Source organism: Dermochelys coriacea, chromosome 7 (genome assembly GCF_009764565.3).
Source record: "Dermochelys coriacea isolate rDerCor1 chromosome 7, rDerCor1.pri.v4, whole genome shotgun sequence".
Lineage (NCBI taxonomy): Eukaryota > Metazoa > Chordata > Testudines > Dermochelyidae > Dermochelys > Dermochelys coriacea.
The window spans coordinates 26,623,836-26,644,363 of NC_050074.1; the positions used below are offsets into that span (position 1 = coordinate 26,623,836).

The window sequence follows — 20,528 nt, forward strand, 5'->3', positions numbered from 1 at the left end:
AAGGAGTTAGAACAAAGCCAGAGTTCTTTGTATTCTAGCCAATAAGGGGTCAGAGTTTCAACTGCTCAGTGTACACAACCAGAGCCAGACTTTTAAAAGAGCTCAGCACCCAGCAGCTTCCACTGTGACACTTAGGGACACATTTTCAAGAGTTCACACCCATTATGCTGAAGTCTTTTGAATAGCTGTGCCTGTGCACCTACAGAAAATTACTAGTAAGGAGGATTGTCTACATCTTGGTGTAGCATAATATTAAGTAAATTGTAAGATCGTTTTCCTTTGTGTTTAGAAAGAACCTAATAATTTTTGGATGTGTGGAGTATGAGCGTTGCTTAAAAGAGTTCAAGAGCAAAGTTGTTTTGTTCAGAGTTTAGAAGGGACACAAAATGAGTATTTCCAGATACACAAGTGGATAGTATCAGCCCAGGCTTATTTTAGCCAGCTTCCTGTTAGAGATTAATTTTAGCATTAGGGTCCAGTTTGCTCTCAACTGGAGTCTGGCAGTAGAAGCCAGGCCCTCAGTCTAGGAGCTCCTTTTCCTTTGACAGCCTTCTGTTCTCTTGGCTTAGTCTGCCCACTGACCAGCTTTTATAGTTCTGTAGAAGTGTCAGCACGCTCAAGGGCAGCTCCCTCCCCAAGGCTCATTTTGGCTTTCTCCTCCTTTTTTTCCTAGTTGCTCTGTGGGAACTCAGCAGCCAGTCCTTTCCCTCTGAAGGCCATGTGGCTGCCTCAGTATCCTGAACAGGTAAATTTGCATCCTATATACTATGGGGGAAAGATGGAATCCTCCCATAGTATTTAGAGCTAGTTAGAAATTTTCCAGCAGAGTTTATTCATGGAAAACAGACTGATTATATGTAAGAGAGAGAGCGAGAGAATGATTTTTTTTGTAGGGGAAAAATAGTAAAAATGTCTCTCCCTCCCATTTTTGATCAGTTCTGCTACTACTGATCATTTCTCATTACTCCTTTCACTGATAGGGCATGATTATGGATATGGTTTCATTATGGTAAAATTAGGCAAAATTCATGGAGCAGTCATGGTAAAAATGTACAAAATCATGATACAGTCAAGGCAGGGCTGAAGCCGAAATCCGAGCCCTGCCATGAGGGGGCTGAAGCTGAAGCCAAGGGTTAAAGTCAAGGAATCCATGACCTCCATGACCAAATCATACCTTTAGAAACGATACTATCACAGTGTCTAAGTATACAGGAGTTATTAGCAAATTGGAGGTATTTTTATTACCAAGTAATCAGAAAAAACTTTCTGTACATTTTTGTATGTTAGAGACCCCTTGTATCGTATGTGTACAAGAGCATGTTCCCAGCATAGTTGTATACGTTTTTTATCTTTTAGTGACTATTTGTAGAGCTGTTAATTCTTTTCTGTACGTATTTTGTAACCAAGGGGAATATTCCCCCAGTTAATTTCCAACCGAACTGTATTTCTGTTTTTTATAATAGAATAACACTTTACATTTCTGTAGAGTTTTTCTTTTGAGTAGTTTAAGCTTTTTACTAGTATTGATGGATATTATTCCTATTTTACAGATTGGTAAAATGAGGCACAAAGAGCGTCCGGTGCTTAATCACACATGAAGTCTGTTGCTAATGTTTGAATAAACCCAGATCTCTTGATTCCTAGTCTTGTGTATTTAACCACTAGACTATTCTTCCTAAGTCTAGTTTACTAAAACTTATTTATTGAACAGATTAATATTAATGACTGTTTTAATTTCTTCTATGAAATACTATTTACCAAATCTCTGGCCTTTCCAGATTATTCAAGTCAAAATCACTGGTTTTATTAGTTGTACCAAGTTCCTTCTATTGAACTTATCCTTTCTATTCTTTGGTAGTAGCTTTAGAGCTATTCTGTGGCTGGTTGGTTAAAATTGAGTGGACTGTGAAATAAGAAAGTTAAAGATACAGTAAATCCATGTTACTACAGAATTTAATAGCTGTCTTTTTCTAGCCAAATATAACATGGACATCAGAATATTTCTGAATTCCTAAATTAGCTGTTTCCTACTACAGAGCAGACAAACTTAAACAAATGGTTAAGTTATCCATGGCAAAATCAAGTTTAATAGAGATAACTGTTAGGTCTATTTAGCAGAAAGTTTGAGTTCTGCAGTTTCGGCCAATGAACCTTGATAGGTTTTTTTGATAGCTGAGTGTGATTCAGGAGCTGAAAGTCTCCTTGTAATGTTCCCATAGAAAATGGACTCTAGGCATTGAAAATCCCAGACTAGTGACAAGAAAGAAGTCCTATTTCTCTTTATCTTGTTACACCAATGGAGTGAGTGTGAGAGAATTTTCCCCAAAGTTTATCTTTATATCTTCCCTCCCATCATCCCACAAATCTGAAGGTGGTGTGCATTCCTGTATTATCTAGTTCTCTGAGACTATTTTTTTAAATTAAATGTTATAGTGGTTTTATTGAGCTAATAGTACACTTATAAACTTGCTAAAATCCAGCATCATATTTTTCCTAAAATATAAGTTTCTCTATTTTGGTCTTTTTATATTTTTTCTCTAAAATATCAAAGCAGTGTTTGGGACTAAGGAATGGTAAATTTAAATTCAGAAAACAAAACTAATTTTGAGTTGCCAGATTCCTAAAATGTGTTTGAAATCTCTGTCCAAACTTTATTTTCTGACACTCCAGTCACTTAGAAGTAGCCAATTTTTTTTAATTGTAGAAAACAGTAGTATATGACAAGATTCAGCCTGGAACTGATTTTTACAGTCAAGTTGTTCCATTTATTTTATTTCTTTATTTATTCAGGGTGTTTTTAGAAATATAAATACAGGTTTCCATCCAGTGCTCCAGGCTCCTATTCCATAACTTAAATATCATAGTATAAACATAAACAGAGGTCTACCCATAAATATATCTACCTTAGCTCATACCTTCTTCAACAACCTTAACGTTCAAATGGGTTTTGCAAATCTGGGCTCTGACAAACATAGTGGGGAGCAAGTTCCAAAATCCAGGATCCCTCTCAGACAGTGCCCTGCCAGCGTTTCCATCTCATAGACCAATGAAAATAGATGTGTATAACTGAAGTGCTGACAATCTTAATCTAGTGGCAAGAAGTTCTGCTTATGACATACTTCTAAATTAAATAGTCTTTCAGAAATATCATGTTGCTGTTTCTAGAATTTAAAACGTGAGGTTTGTGTATATTCGGGAACAACCAATATCTGCTTCAGAAGGCTAGGATTTATTATGCCACCAGAGCAAATAGGTGTCCAGATCCTTGTAGCAACTTTGAAAAATCTTACCATAAATCTTTAAGTTCAGAAGAAAAAATATACAAGTCACTTACCTAGAGGTGGCTGATGAGTTCAGATCCATCCCCTTGGCAATAACTCAAAATGGAACCATAAGACTACAAGCAAAGGAGCGCTCCTGTGCTATTTCTCTCTCCCCCACCCCTCTTGCTAGATGCCCCATTGACTTCATTAAGCTTTGGATCAGGTTTTTGTGTATATACTTAGTGGATTTGGTATCAGCTGAATCGGTGGAGCTTTTAGGCAGACCTGCAGTTCATTTATGGGATGTCTGTTGCCCTGGTCCTACTTTTGCCACTACTGTTGTTTTTCTTCTCAATGGATTGTCGATAGTTATTCATGCATTTGCCATGTACAGTTGGCAGTTTATTGGTAGAGTGTGAATTATTCTCTTTTGCTGCTATAGAATTGTTTCCCTATGTAACATACAGTGATGTGGGGAAGGAGAATATTTTGTAAACAACAAACATAGCAATCAAGCATACCTCTGTCAGGATGACTTTTTAAAAATTCTTTTTAGGTTTTATTTTAGATTGTACTTGATCAGTTCACACTTCACAGTTGTGAATGTGTTGGTGCAGAGTTAAATAAATATATATTTAAGCCCAACAGAGAAGACTGAGTATGGTGTTTCTTAATTGTGTCCCGGCTTGAAGAGTTCCTCTTAAAAATTTGGCTTAAAATAACTGAGAATAATAAGAATTTGACTTTTTAAAAGTATACTGTACTGTACACTCAGTGCATTTATAAAAGTGTGCAACTTAACTCAAAATGTAAGTACATAGTACAAGGGTAAATGCACACACGTGCGTGTGTGTGTGTGTGTGTGTGTGTGTGTGTGTGTGTGTATGGGGGTGTATAGTCTCCTCTTGAGCTCTGTGTGCATTCTAACTCTTGTTAATGTTAATATGAGTTGCACACATTTATCAAGGGAAGGCTATGTCCTAAATAAGTAACTTGGTAGCATCACTGTATTGAATACATTTTATATAACAGGATTCAGAAAAGAACTAGATAAATTCATGGAGGATAGGTCCATCCAAAGCTATTAGCAAGGCCTGGCAGGGATGGAGTCCCTAGCCTCTGTTTGCCCAATGCTGGAATGGGCGACAGGGGATGGATCACTTGATGATTACTTGTTCTGTTCATTCCCTCTGAAACACCTGGTATTGGCCACTGTCAGAAGACAGGATATTGGGATAGATGGACCTTTGGTCTGATCCAGTATGGCCGTTCTTATGGTTAACACAGTTCACATTAAAAATTTCAATCCAGCTTTATTCTAAATTGTTTTAAAGTACAGTTGTAGACAAGAGTAAGCAAAGATGGAAAGCCAGATTATGATATGATTTCACTTAATTAAAAAGTATGTCATGTCACAAATGCTGCTGTTCTAACTCTAAAATGTTGTAGTGCTTAAACACTGCACAAACACATTTGAAAACTCATGGGAATCAGGGGAGGTCCCAGACGACTGGAAAAAGGCTAATGTAGTGCCCATCTTTAAAAAAGGGAAGAAGGAGGATCCTGGGAATTAAAGGCCAGTCAGCCTCACCTCAGTCCCTGGAAAAATCATGGAGCAGGTCCTCAAGGAATCAATTCTGAAACACTTAGAGGAGAGGAAAGTGATCAGGAACAGTCAGCATGGATTCACCAAGGGCAAGTCATGCCTGACTAACCTAATTGCCTTCTATGACGAGATAACTGGCTCTGTGGATGAGGGGAAAGCAGTGGACGTGTTGTTCCTTGACTTTAGCAAAGCTTTTGACACGGTCTCGCACAGTATTCTTACCAGTAAGTTAAAGAAGTATGGGCTGGATGAATGGATGATAAGGTGGATAGAAAGCTGGCTAGATCATCAGGCTCAACGGGTAGTGATCAATGGCTCCATGTCTAGTTGGCAGCCGGTATCAAGTGGAGTGCCCCAAGGGTTGGTCTTCGGGCCGGTTTTGTTCAATATCTTCATAAATGATCTGGAGGATGGTGTGGATTGCACCCTCAGCAAGTTTGCAGATGACACTAAACTGGGAGGAGAGGTAGATACGCTGGAGGGTAGGGATAGGATACAGAGGGCCCTAGATAAATTAGATGATTGGGCCAAAAGAAATCTGATGAGGTTCAACAAGTACAAGTGCAGAGTCCTGCACTTAGGATGGAAGAATCCCATGCATCGCTACAGACTGGGGACCAAATGGCTAGGCAGCAGTTCTGCAGAAAAGGACCTAGGGGTTACAGTGGACGAGAAGCTGGATATGAGTGAACAGTGTGCCCTTGTTGCCAAGAAGGCCAATGGCATTTTGGGATGTTTAAGTAGGGCATTGCCAGCAGATCGAGGGACATGATCGTTCCCCTCTATTCGACATTGGTGAGGCCTCATCTGGAGTACTGTGTCCAGTTTTGGTCCCTAGACTACAAGAAGGATGTGGAAAAATTGGAAAACGTCCAGTGGAGGGCAACAAAAATGATTAGGGGACTGGAACACATGACTTATGAGGAGAGGCTGAGGGAACTGGAGTTGTTTAGTCTGCGGAAGAGAAGAATGAGGGGGGATTTGATAGCTGGTTTCAACTACCTGAAAGGGGGTTCCAAAAAGGATGGATCTAGACTGTTCTCAGTGGTAGCAGATGACAGAACGAGGAGTAATGGTCTCAAGTTGCAATGAGGGAGGTTTAGGTTGGATATTAGGAAAACCTTTTTTTCACTAGGAGGGTGGTGAAATACTGGAATGGGTTACCTAGGGAGGTGGTGGAATCTCCTTCCTTAGAGGTTTTTAAGGTCAGGCTTGACAAAGCCCGGGCGGGGATGATTTAGTTGGGGATTGGTCTTGCTTTGAGCAGGGGGTTGGACTAGATGACTGCCTGAGGTCCCTTGCAACCCTGATATTCTATGATTCTATAGTTTGTTCCTCTGCAGCTCTTGTCATGAGGTTGGGGGGTGGTACTTGAAGCAGCATTAACTGGTTCTGGGCTCCTTGCTAACTATTGCTGTAGGACTCAACCTGAAGGAACTGTAGTACCAAAGGAAGCTGGAGATAGTGAACAGTGCAGAGTGGCCACTCCTTTATGTGGATACCTCTTGCCGACATGGGTTTGATGGGATGATCAAGGCCAAAGTTACAGTGAACACCAATAAACTGAACTGATTTGGTTTTAGTAATTCACATGTATGTTGGCATTTTAGAAATTATACTTTCATGTGATTTGGGAATGTCCTAATACCCTGATATTTTGGGGAGAGAGCTGGCAATGCAAAATATTAGAGGAAATATAAGGTGAAAATATCTCCTTGTCCCCTGTGCTATTTTTGCTAGGGGATGTCAGCTCCATAGAAAGCACTCCAGAAATATATAGAAATGGGAAAAACACTCTCTTCTGGTAGCAAAGTGGATAATTTGCAGGCATTTGAAAGACAAGAATCTTTCCTCTGTAGATGAATGATTCAGAACTGTGATAAGTATTGAAACGACATACAAAAATGAAGAAAATCTAACATTCTTTGAAAAGATTTATAGATCATTTCCTCACTACCCTGATAAAGACAAGAGAATAGTAATAACAAATAAATTACCATAATATATGTAATTGGAAGCAGCAAATCCTCCTCCTTTAACTATACTTCATAAACAAAATCTTGCATTTTTCCAAGAAATGCTGTGTATTTTAACAGTTTTCCAATTCAAATTTATTGTAATTTTTATATCTAAATGTTTTATAACCATATATTTTGATTTTTTTGAATTTATATAAGTGTAGGTTGTATAAATTCCCCCCCCCCAAAGAAGAACAAAAGTTCACTGTTCATGTGCTGAATCTGTAAGCACTTACAAGGACTATTCTCTGGCTTGATCATTACAGTGTTCTGAAATGTCAAATTATTGAAGCAAAAGAAGTACACAATGAAAACATTTTGTTAATCAAAATCCTGATGAAATAAAATAAGGGTGCAGCTGCCATGCCATGGAAGCTGATGTAGGGCTGTGTAGGCAGATTGTGTATATTCTTACTGGATCAGGACCTTACGTAGTTACCGTAAAATCTGTTAAAGTAATATTAAAAATTACTTTTCGTCTGCCTTGATACTGGATGACCACACTTCACTCTGTGAAATGTTTCTGGCTACAAATCAATGCTTCTTTCCAAAAACTATTCCCTACGCTGTCTGCCTATCATGAAGTGGTATTGTTTTTTTCCAGTATGTTATAGTAGGCAAAAAAGTTTAATTTGCATCTTTAAAAAAATTGGTTTTGTTCTAACTGATTTTAACTAAGAATGTATTATCACAGCATTTTAAAAATTTAGTAAAGTGCACAGACCTTTGTACAACTCTCTATATTTTTTATTTTTCCATTGTATTAGGTCCCTACCAGAGTTATTTCTTTAGTGATACCAGATTCTGGAGTATGTTGAGATGTGTCTGAAATGGACCATTTGCAGTGTGAGTCAGAACATTTACCATGAGTCATACTAACCAAGATAAAGTAAATTATGTTTAAATAACCAGGTATGGTTATTTGCGTTTGAGCTACCCTTAATATTGTCTTTTTCAGTTGAGTAGTTCATTTTTGTATTATTCATTATGTTTGTGTGTCTCTGGGAGGGGTTAACATATGAGAATGGATGCTAGGGTTCAAAATTCTTAGTCTTAAAATCCAACCACGAAAACAGTTTCTGAAGAAAAAAACATATCTGCTGAGGGAAAAGGGGAGCTTGAAATTATGTCTGTTCATAGGGATACCTTTTCCATTGCATAAATGTTTTTTCTATTAAATCTTTCTCAGATTCTGTTAACTTATTCATTAGAATGTTATAATAATTTTCAAAATATTGTTTGGAATTTGGTTTTTTAAAATAAAGAATGAAAAAATTTATAATCACAAATTCTGTTTTTCCTGGGTTTTCCTTTTCGATGTAAATGAAACTAATCTTACCTTTTTTTGAATCACTTTACTGGAATATATTGATTCCTTCTGTAATGTGATACGAATTTCAGAAAATGATTTAGGTCTAGAGAAATTAAGAGGAGTCAAACAAAATTAGTTTTAGGACTCAAAGAGCCAGTATTACAAATTATTTGTTGTTTAAGTCATTTAAAACCCATATAAATCCAAAGCAGAGTAGAAAATATGTTGAGCTAAATTAATTGTATTAGCAAATGTTTAAAGTTTCATAAAAAGGCCATAGGAAAATTTCTCTGAAAAATTCTGTTACACCTTATGATATTGTTAAAGGCACTGTTTTGTAAATTGTCTTTGATTATATTATTTTCTTGCAAATTACAGAGTACAGTATCTTAGCTTTAACTTGGATAATAAAAATTATTTTTTTGAGAATGTAGCTTTCTGTAGAATTACAAAGAATGTCAGCAGGTGAGATTTAATTGAATCTGTTGAGTATTCAAGGAGCATTCCTTAGACAGTCCCCAAAAAGTGACAGGATTAGCACTTGCAGTTTATGGACAGGATGCCTAATAGAACAGACTATTATCAGAAAGTGTAATGCTTTTTTAAAAAATGTATAAATAGTGTCAAATTTAAATGATGAGAATATACATATTTATTAAAATACTGAAAGATTAGATGAATTTATTTTTTTAAAGATAATGGCGCAATGTCAGGGCAGCAAAGGTAGATGGGGATTACATGTTGACAACCTGATGGTAATGCATATCCCACCTTGCCAGAGGCATGCATGTGAGAAATAAAATTAACATCTCTAATGGGCTAAACTGGCTGCTTCTATCTAATCTATCCTCTCAGATAGTAGGGGTGTGTATATGTATATGTGTGTATATATATATGTATGCACATACCCACATGTATGTTAGAGAGAGACCAATAACCTGTCATAAACTATATCATTCTCGGTTTAAAAAGCCCACGAAGAGCTAGTTAATTTGATGTGTTTAATGTTTAAGAATACAAAATCCCACTGTGCTCCCTAACCCTATTGAGAGATCTGTCCAAGTTTAGCTAACCATGAGATCTTTTCTGTGCTAGAAGATCATTATTAAGCTCCTGTCTAACCTCTCTTTTTAAAAAAACTTTTTCCTTTCACTTTACACCAGTATAATTTAAATAACTTCTTGGAGCTACTCCAGATTTACACCAGTACCAGTGTAAGTAGGAGACTAAAGAGGCTATTTGTATATTGCTTTGTCTGTGGGCCATGAATTGAATGATCTATGTTAAAACAGGAATGCATCCAATGAAGTGAGCTGTAGCTCACGAAAGCTTATGCTCAAATAAATTTGTTAGTCTCTAAGGTGCCACAAGTACTCCTTTTCTTTTTGTGAATACAGACTAACACGGCTGCTATTCTGAAACCTGTCATTAAAACAGTTGTAATTCAATGTGGATGTTTTTAATTTGCTGCCTGTTCTCTTTACCTCTGAGGGAAGAATTTTGTTAAATGCTGTAATATTTTAGAACATGTTTTCTTGGTTAAGGCTTGGATCATATTTTAAAATTAGTTTGAAGGGGAAGGAAATCGTATAAAATACTTTGGAATTCAGATAAGCACTGCACATAGGAAATAAGTACTTTAATTTGGGGTGCCTACATGGGTAGGTCAAACTGATAATAATAAAAGAGCAGATCCCAACTTTGAATATTGATTACATGTTTTTGAAAACACTCTCCTGGTATTTCCCCCCTCCATTTGAAAATATATTTTGATGAAGCTGAAACATGCAATGGCTTAAATATTCCACAGGGGGTCATGAAGTAGTTGTTAAAATCATTAATACTTGGATGAAATTAAAGAAACATGGTGTGCAAATCTCGAAGTACCAGTTAATGTAATTTTGGATGTGACTGTTACAATGCCATAAAATAGGTGTTAATGAGTTAGGAACTTTTATCTCCTATTTCTATGTCTGAACAAAAATATATGCATGAACAAAAATATTAGTGTGTATGAAATAGAGATAATGAGCTGATCTACATAGTATCTTCCCAGCATCTTGTCCACCCCCACCCCCTTTCTGTTTCCTCGGGGAAGACAGATGTCCAGTAATACTCAGAGAGATGGAATATGTAGTGTCTCTTGAGCTTTAACTCTTTATACAGAGCCAAATTCCAGACATGCAATGTCATGCAGGACAGAATTTGTCCATTTCCTGTGATGCATATTTATATATTTAAATGTCAAAATTAAAATAGTGTCACCAATTCCACCGATAGCAATGATGAAAATGTATGTAGTATACTTGGTGTGTCTTTTTCTAAAGCTAGTATTTTACTGTGTCACAGAGCAAGTAGGGATTTCTTACCCATAGTAATAATGTCATACTCACATCACTGTACTGTAAAAAGTTTAAATTAGGAAACGTATTGGCATAGTACTATCTGACATATCGACTTAGCCACTCTTCAGATTGCAACACATTTTGATAAAGAAATTACCACTAGCATGTGCACATAGTGTCGCGTTTTCTTTCTCTAAAAAAGAAAAGGAGTACTTGTGACACCTTAGAGACTAACAAATTTATTTGAGCATAAGCTTTCGTGAGCTACACGAAATTTCTTTTTGCGAATACAGACTAACATGGTTGCTACTCTGAAACCTGTTTTCTTTCTCTCTGTGTGTGTATTATACGCAAGCCCTAACTGCTAATTATAAGTTGTCAAAAATATCTTCCATTGACCTCACACATTTTAAGATAAACAGTTTATCTCAGATGTTTTTTCATGCCAATGTGCATCCCCATTTTGCAGTGGTTATACATTCTTGCTCATTAGGGGCCAAATTTCTGCTGGCATAACTCTGCTGAATTCAGTGGGGTTAAATGAGCAGAGAATTTGGCTTTAGGTTTGTAATAAATACTCTAGTATCCTCTAAATAATCTAGTTCAGCTATAACAGTAGTAGTGGGTCTGATTCTGGTTCAACTGAAGTCTTTGAGCTCTTTTGGATGAAAGTTGCTTTGCGTGTGCAAAGTATTGCATTATTATATGAAGTCAATGGCAAATTTTCTATTGATTTTAGCACATGCAGCATCTGGTCTAATGTGTGCCCTGCTGGAATCTGTCAAAGTAAAGATTCAGGCCCTGATTCAAAACAGCGATTAAGTGCTTGCTTAATTTTAAACATGTTCTTAACTGCTGTCCTGACGAGGGATGCTTTACTGAATTGGAGCTTTAATCTGAAGACCTTAAGTAGGAAGACTTAGTGAAATGAATGGGAGTTTTTGCCTGTATGAGGTCACATGTCAAGCTCTGCGGAGGTAATATTTTTAATATAAAGACTGGAGCACTGATCCATTTAATGGCTTTCACTGCAATTGGATTTTGAACACATTATTTATACAATTTTTCCAGATTAATGTTAAACTAATGAGAGATAACGTTGGAGCAGCTGGATTAATCTGTACACTAAACCTTTGTGATTAATGTGGAACATGTTGATCACCCGTGAGGTTGATGTGCAACGATTTGAGAAGAGCATTTCCTCAATAAAGGCCCCACTGAACCGTTAAGGTTGCAGTTTCAATCATATTCAGGGTTTTTTTTTGCCAGGTTGCCAAGACTTAGGTAAATGTCATATGGAAAGTTTAAAAAACTGCTTCCTATTAAAAATGACAGTAGATAGATAATTTAATCAATACATTATTGCTCCGAACCAATGTTTAATTAAGCATCTCAGAATTTGTTTTTATAAAATGTCATGACAGCTTTCTATGACTGATTTGTTCTATTATAAATTGACAGCCTCCCAATGCAGTTTTCCCATTATTTATCTTCTTTTACTATGACTGTGCATTAATATATTATGGGATTTTATGTAACCTACATCAGCCATAAAAGGCAGGAACAAAACACTATTGAAAAGAATGGTCTATTTCTCTTCTGCATTTATTCAAATGGGACTCTTAGAAGACTCATATAAACCAACCACAATGCTAAAGATGTCTATTTATTCAGCATTATGTAGTTGTCTTCTACCATATAAGGCTTTAGTTGTAATGATTTTCAACAGCTATGAAATAATCTACCAACTTCAGGTTTTATATATGTACAGTAGTAAGTCAATGACAGGAAGTCTGTGGCAGTTGCTTGGCCATTCACATCTATAATATATTATGGAAGAATAAGGGTTTTATAAAACTGCCTAAAATATATATGATAAAATTCTTGGAGACACGTTTGTGTGAAAGTGAGCATAGTAGCTAAAATGTTTATTTTTAAGTAGAGGAAAATCAGTGATTCAACCAGTGGGTCTGTCTTCATATATCTTGTAAGCCCAAGCTACAGTATCTCTGAGTATAAAAACATAGTTGTTGAGCCTTTAACACTACTGTATGTTTAACCCTCCACCAGCCAAATAGTTCTGTGCTTCATCTGGGAGAGGAAGAGGATAACATCCTTGACAGATTCTTTATTAAGCTTTAGTGAATATAATATCTGATGCTATCTGAGGGCTCCTACTTAACTGAATAATGGCCAGGTGTAACATGTTCTTAATTGAAGTGATTTTTGCCATAAAATGTGTTTATTTTCACCTGTGGATCTGTACTTGAGGGACTACTGTCAACAGAAATAACATGACAGTAGAGCAACCTGACCAAAGGTTCTGTTGTTGCAGGATCAGTTGCACAAACGGGAACATTGTGTATAGTAGCTCCATTGATCTGTTTTTGACATATGTGAGTATATCATTCTCTTTATTCTAATCCACCTTTGAAGATATGAAGTGGACAACAGCCAGAAAACTAAAACTGCTATGATAGTTCTGCATTTGTCTGTATATAGGTATTCATATGGAATAAGTTCTTACTGTACATTGTCCATTGGAATTGAGTACCCTTAGGTAATAAATCATCATTTTTAAAAATTTAACTAAACTCCATGTAATAGAAGAAAATCAGCTTCAAGAATGATTAATGAAAGTTGTCTTACTCTGTGATGACATTTTCTGACCATTTGGGGTGACATTTATATCACATATATGCATCCAAAGGCATGCTTTTTTGAAGATTTCATATCACTTGGAAAACTTCAGAAAGATAAGGTTATACTCTTTTTATACCTATTTACATAGCAGACAGCTTAAGCAAATTGTTAAGGTCTTAGAGACGGTCATTTGCAGAGCTGGGAATAGAACCCTGGATTCCCGATTCTAACACCCCTAAAGCATTCAATAAGATAAATCAAAATGAAGTACCATAATGAGGGAGGAACCACATAAGGAGTATAGGGGAAAGCTCAAGTGATGGAAGTGGCACTGATTTTCTAGACTGTTTTTCTTTTGGTTTGAGACTATTGAAAAGTTGTAAGCTTACATAAATATGGCTTTTGTGATAAAGTTCCTTCTCTACCTTGGTGGGTCCCGCGCTTATTGGCGGATTTTGCTTGCCTCAGAGATTCACAGTAGCCCTCAGTTTGGCCACTTTCGTGGCTCAAAACTGCCGTTCACTCAGATAACCTCATCACTGGCCAGCATGGGGGAAAAAAGGGTAAGAACAATCCCTGCAGTTTCTGCTGATCCACCATGTGGGTTGGGAACAGCCTAGAGACCTTCCCCTCTGGTGGAACCTCCTGTGTTGGATCAGGAGTTGGGAGGTTTGGGGGAACCTGGGCCCGCTCTCTACCCGGGTTCCAGCCCAGGGCCCTGTGGGCTGCAGCTGTGTAGAGGGCCTCCTGAAACAGCTGTGCGACAGCTACAATTCCCTGGGCTACTTCTCCATGGCCTTCCCCCAACACCTTCTTTTTCCTCACCACAGGACCTTCCTCCTGATGTCTGTTAACGCTTGTACTCCTCAATCCTCCAGCAGTAGTCCCCTCACTCCCAGCTCCTTACGCACACCTCACTAATTGGAGTGAGAGCCTTTTAAAACCAGGTATCCTGATTAGCCTTAATTAATTCTAGCAGCTTCCCAATGGGCTACAGGTGTCCTAATTAGCCTGCTTGCCTTTATTAGTCCTGAGTGTTCTGGAATAGTCCCTGTTATTTTACCCAGGGAAAAGGGACCTGCTTAACCTGGAACTAATGTATCTACTTTTGACCACTCTTTCATAGCCATCTGTCCTGACCCTGTCACACTTTATATACGTTGTAGTTATAGCCATATTATCGGCTCTGACTTGGTCTGTTTTCCCTCTTGTATATTTTTAAGTTTTGCACATGTTTGCCTTCTTAATCTTAAGAAATTTTATGTTGTTTACAGTGTTGTTGCAGCCAGGCTATGAGCCACTGTTGGTCACATAATATGAGAGAGAAGATGGGTGAGGTAATATAAAACCAGTGTCTCTGATAAGTCCATGGTTTTTAGTGTCCAGCGAAGTTATGAATTTAAGTTCCCAGGCTTGTCTTTTGAAGGTGTTGTGCACGTTTCCTTTGAGGACTAGGACTGAGTGTTCAGATATGGAGTAATCACTTTGTGAAAAGTGTTCACCTGTGAGTGATAGGGTGTTTTTTGTCTTTTATCATTTTTCTGTGTGAGTTCATCTGATAGCGTAATGATTGTCTGGTTTCACCCACATGGCAGTTGTAGGGGCATTTGATGCACTGGATGAGGTACACCACATGTTGTGATAGGCGTGTGTTGGACCCATGCATCTTGAAAGGTGTGTTGTGGGGGGTATTGATAATTGTAGCAGGGGAGGTATATCTGTATGTTTTGTACCTGTTCTGGCAGGGTCTGGTGCCGCTTTGAGTTGGTGTGTCCTAATCCTGTGGGGAGCTTACTTCTGCTGATGAGCTTGCCCAGATTGTGGGGGGTTGTTTGAACGCCGGAAGGGGGAGAGGGTTCAGGAACGATATCTTCCATGATGTTGTCCTCATCAAGTATGGGTTGTAATTGTTTGATCATATCCTGCGTGGGTTCTAGCATGTTCTTTGGGGTTTTTGTTTTTCTTGAGGTATAATTTGTACAGTATTCTTTTTTTAAAAAAAAGTTCCTTACAAGTATGTAATGCAAAAGAAATATTTTAAATGTATGTATTTTTAAGTTGTATTATTTTTCCTCCTTGACATTTTAAGGTTGTAAAAAAGGAATATTTTGCATATGCTGGGTTTTTTTAGATAAGAGGTGCATGATATGAAGTAAGAGAAATAAAAGCATATAGTCAATGGTAACTAATGTAGTCCCCAGGAGAAGATCCAGGCTACCAATCATGTACAAGAGTTATAATCTGCAGTTTAGCTTGTTTGTTCTCAGGCTATAGATAATGGATAAAAGTGCCTGGTTTGCTGCCAGTACATGGTTTATTTGCCAAATATGCTGTTTCATACTTGTTCAACTTGATCCATATCACAAGTTCTTCCTATTAAGAGCCTGCTTTACATGCAGTTACTTTAAATCAGTTACCCACAAAAATATTTTATGGTACAGACTTGCTCAACAGATTTGGCACATTTTTCAGCTGCAGTCCTGAAATCTTTGTGAACATGATTCACATTGAAGTCAGTAGGAGCTTTCAGTGCGCAAGGAGAATATGTTTGGTTCTAACTGTGTGGAAATAGGGATATTCTGACATTTATTATAAACTGATAACTCAACAGATTTTCCCTATTTTATATCATAGTTGACCATTCCTGCCGTGTTACTATGTATTTGCCTTTGAGAAGTAAAAGTTGGTCCTTAACTTTTAATGTTCATACATTTGTGCCAGCAAAACTGTGGCTAAGAGCAGAAGTGCTGGTGGAGATTGGCTGCCCAGATTGTGCATTCCACAAAAAATTTAAGATGGACCAAACCCCACTAATTGTCTGTTGAATTATGCCTTTTGGGCCATACTCAGGTTATACAATGGAGCACTCAGAAAAATGAGAGAATCCTGTCAAAATATGTATCATTAAAAACAATCTAGACATATAAATTAGAGCTACCCCTGATCAGCTGCAGTTTACGTATTCAGTACTGCTGGTTGCACCTTCAAAAGGCTAATGAATGCTGGGTGCACCTCCAAGAGTTTGGTTCAAATAAACATTCAGAAGTTAAGACGCTTATCCATAGGTTTTGAGGCTTCCCTTCTTCTTCCGTAACACCCTCCAAATCCACCCCTTCTGCCCCAAAACTTTCTAATATGTAGCCATGAATATTGAAAGAATTGAGCAAAAAAAGAAGTTTCTCTGTTGTTCATCATGTGTGGTATAGAAGATCTGCAGTATCCTGAGGGATACAGCACAGTACATGTACATGTAGCTGTTTTAGTAATGCAGATTATTATGGCCCAACTCCCTGCTTGAATGATTAAAGAAAATATTGATTAATATTGTGATTTATTTTTATTTTTAGATTGAAAATCTACAGGAGCAACTTAGGGACAAAGATAAACAGCTAACCAATTTAAAAGACAGAGGTGAAATCGTTGCAGACGGATTCCAGTAACACGGACACGGCTTTAGCAACATTAGAAGAAGCTCTGTCAGAGAAGGTAACGTTTAGCATGTAGCAGGTTATATGGTGTTCTTTCAATGAGGGAGTGAAGTGTGTCCAGAATAAAAAGATGCTTTTTTGAAGTTGGTCGAGCACCAAAGAAAGAATGAAAGAAAGTTTATGTAAAATTACAGAATTAACCCTTAAAATAATCTCCTCTTTATTTTTATTTGGAGTTTTTATGCCTTTAACTGCCAAATGACTTCATCCACATTAAGTGGTGGGTTGTTGGAGAAGGTGTGTTCCACCTTTAAGGATTAGAGAACCAGAAAGTTACCTGGTACAGAGCTGAGGCACATGCAGCACCATACCAGGTCAGTGTGGGGATGGTCAGGTGACCAGAAGAGGGGTGGGGACTATTGGTACCCAAGTCAGTGTGGTACATAACCTGGTTTTGTTTTCACTTGGACCAGTCTGAGTAGGTTTTGTCATGATCCACTTGTGGGCATTAAGCTAGTTGCTCCTTTCTGGCGGGGCGGAGGTGGGGTCCGGCTGGGGTTGGGAACTGGGAAGGAATTTTCCATCACTGACAGATTAACCAAGGCAAGGTGAGGTTTTGACCTTCCCCACAAGAGTTTGGTGGGGGCAAAAAAACATAATGGGGGTTAGGCTATGATGTCGCAGTTCATTATGTAAGCTTGGGCAGATATCCAGTGCAGGTACTCGTAGGGAATAGATACAGTGATTAGATAAAATGGATCTGGAAAGTATTTAAAGGAGTATTCTTATAGGAGTGAAAATGGGGGGGTTCAGGGCTCCTATGATTGGTATGGCAGGGAGTTAACCCCCCTTCTTTATAGCCCTGATTAGCCCTCATTTGAGGGGGTGGATGCCAAGATCCCAGCAGCTAATGGCTGGGGACCAGTGTAGGAAGGGGGAGGGCTGACAGCAGTGCTCCGGGTAATATAAATGGTTATGGAATTACCTGCACTGTACAGTTTTATCTGCTGAGTACTCTCTGACATTTGGGTATAAAGTTGTGGCTTAATTAAACCATGCTCATTGTTTCTGTTCCTCCTCTTAGCAGGCTGGACAATACCTAAATATCTAAAAATCCCCATTAACTTCAGTGGGACCAGAATTTCACCCATAAACTTTAAATACATGAGTAGCTCTATTGAACTCATGTATTTGGACTCAGTGGGACTATTCTTGTGCTTTAAAGTGCTTTATTTATGTGGGAACAACTGGTAAATGTTTAAAATAAACTTGAATTAGTATGGAGCCTTCTCAGTGGTAAGTGGGACTTGCTCTTTCACCAGGGGTGGCCAACCTGTAGCCCGGAGCCACATGCAGCTCTTCAGAGGTTAATAAGCAACTCCTTGTATAGTCACCGACTCCGGGGCTGGAGCTACGGGCACTAACTTTCAAGTGTGCTGGGAGGTGCTCACTGCTCAACCCCTGGCTCTGCCACAGGCCCTGCCCCCACTCCATCCTTTCCCGCCCCCTCCCCTGAGCTTGCTATGCCCTCGCTCCTCCTCCTCAGAGCCTCCTGCATGCCATGAAAGAGGTGATCAGGAGGTGTGGGGAAGGAGTGGGAGGTGCTGATTGGTGGGGCTGCCAGTGGGGCTGCCCGAGCTGGGATTGGGGACGGGGGGCTGCTGATGTATTACTGTGGCTCTTTGGCAATGTACATTGGTAAGTTCTGGCTCCTTCTTAGGCTCAGGTTGGCCACCCCTGTCTTAGACACTAGTCTGAATACTATTAAATGCTGCCCTCTGTTATGAGGGTTTTCTGGAGTCTACAGGTGCAATTAAAACCCTGTGACTGGAGGTGGAATTAGCGTTATCTATTGTAAGTAAATATGTTTGGGCCTTGTGCAAAGTTAAATCATGTTCTAGTGTCTAATGAGAATTTAATCTTATAATGAGGTAGTATTTATTTAATCATCTGAATAAATTGGCAAGTGTTTAAGGGAGACTGCTGCAGGTATAAATGCCGCATGGTGGGTTTAATATTATTGTATAGCGTTGCTTTTCCAGGTACAGGCTGCTCTCATCCTGTAAGTATGGAATTAGTAAATATCACCCCTATTTTACAGATGGGGAAATCGAGTCTGTCAGATGTTTTTTGACTGGCCAAAATTACACAACAAATTAGCGTCTGTACCGGGGCCATAGCTTCAATAGTCACATCTAATCCAGTAGTCCAGATGAGTTATTTATCCTTTCTCCCTTGTTTTGTCATCTGTAAAATGGCTAATAATATTTAGCTAATGATATATGTCTGCATATAACTTTTCCTTGTGTCTATTTTTGGATTTTGCTGATCTTAGATATCATTAAACTATTTTAGAAATTTTAACACTAATGCTCAAAGAATTTAAAGTGACTTGCCTGGGAGGCAATGTGGTGAAGTGGGTTAACTAGGGAACTGGGAATCAGAAGACTTAAGTCTTTCTCCCATGTAAAATAGACCCGATTCTCAGCTTATGTAAATTGGTATGCCATTTTACACTAGCTGAAGATCTGGTCCAACATGAATAATACAAAGTTCTAAAATCTAGTATATCAGAAGTTCTAAAAGGCTTTGAATTATGGGCTTTGTCCTTTGTCTTTCAGTTTTATCTGTTTATTTTTGTAGACTGTCAAGTTGGAAGACTGCAACACTGCAGTTCAAATTAGAGAAGTCCATCAGAATCATCATACGTATGGAATGTTACAGCACCAATAATGTTTATGTCTCATGTTTGGAGCTTAACTGTCTTTGATTGGAAATCTATTTGTACTGGGTGGAAAGTGAATTAATGGTGTACCAGACATGAGAACAAAAATCACTGCAAGACCAGATCAGGGAGATAAGGTTAATGTGATGTGAACTGTGCAAATAACAGGATGCTTGGTTCTGGTGAATTGTACACAAAAAAAGAATTGCCCTGGGATGAAAACAGTACTCTGGTCTGTTTGATTTGGATACTGCAAGTAATTGGTGCTAGCCCATTTTGCCATAGCATCACTGTGGGAGCTCATGTTCAATTCATTACCTGTTGTAACTTTATCAGAGTCCTTGCTTTTCCAGACTACAGACTGCCCTCATCCTGTAAATATGGCTTACCAGCCACATTTTTAAAGGCATTTAGGCACCTAAAGATACAGATAGGTGTCTAGGGGGATTTTCAAAAGCACTTAGCTGCCTAACTCCAATTGTCCTTGGATGTATTGAAATAAATGTTTAATTGTGCCCAGCTTTCCAAGTGATCCTTATGGCTCTCTGTTTAGTGACCTTGCCTTATCCCTATTTACCTTTCCATAAATCTTGGTGACATCTACAATCTTTATAAGCAATGATTTCATTTTTTTACAGAAAATTTATAAAAATATTGAAATGGTATTGAACCAAGAACTGATCCGCATAGGCTCTAAGCAAGAAAAACCCACACTTTTTGATGATTTCCATTAACAATTGTCTTTTGGATCAATCAGTTAGCCAGTTTTTAATCTATTTGATGTGTAGTGCTTTTTTTGCGTAGTGCTAAACTTTTAATCAGAATGTCAGGCAGTACTAAGTCAAGTGCTTGACAGAATTCTAAAAGTATTACATCAACAGTTACCTTTATCTACCAAACTTAGTCTTGACAAAAAGTGACTGAGAATTAATCCAACAAAACCTGTTTTCTCGGGAGACACATTGATTGGCATTGATTAGATCATTAACTATTTATTCTTTAAGTCTCATATCTGCCATTATGTTATTTTGTCTGGAATTGATGTCAAGCTAAGTGGCCTATAATTATCCATGTTATTCTGTTTACCCTTTTTAAGTATTGCCACAATATTGGCTTTATTTTAGTTCTTTGGACCTTTCTCACTTTTCCAAGATTTATTAAAAATAAACATATATGCACCAAAAAGCT

The 20,528-nt window shown here is 38.0% G+C and overlaps 1 protein-coding gene and 1 long non-coding RNA gene across 2 annotated transcripts in view; one reads left to right on the forward strand and one right to left on the reverse strand.

The window, feature by feature from the left end:
• Positions 1-20,528, forward strand: part of ERC2 (ELKS/RAB6-interacting/CAST family member 2) — an 858,283-nt gene that overhangs the window by 374,585 nt on the left and 463,170 nt on the right. The window contains 2 exon segments of the mRNA XM_038411791.2: positions 16,535-16,597; positions 16,599-16,673. Of these exon segments, the coding sequence (XP_038267719.1) occupies positions 16,535-16,597; positions 16,599-16,673 (138 nt within the window).
• On the reverse strand, positions 13,999-20,437 carry LOC122461225. The gene is made up of 3 exons (XR_006283058.1): positions 20,427-20,437; positions 20,012-20,017; positions 13,999-14,217 (listed from the first exon to the last, which is right to left on the reverse strand). It is a non-coding gene; the product is annotated as an uncharacterized LOC122461225 (long non-coding RNA).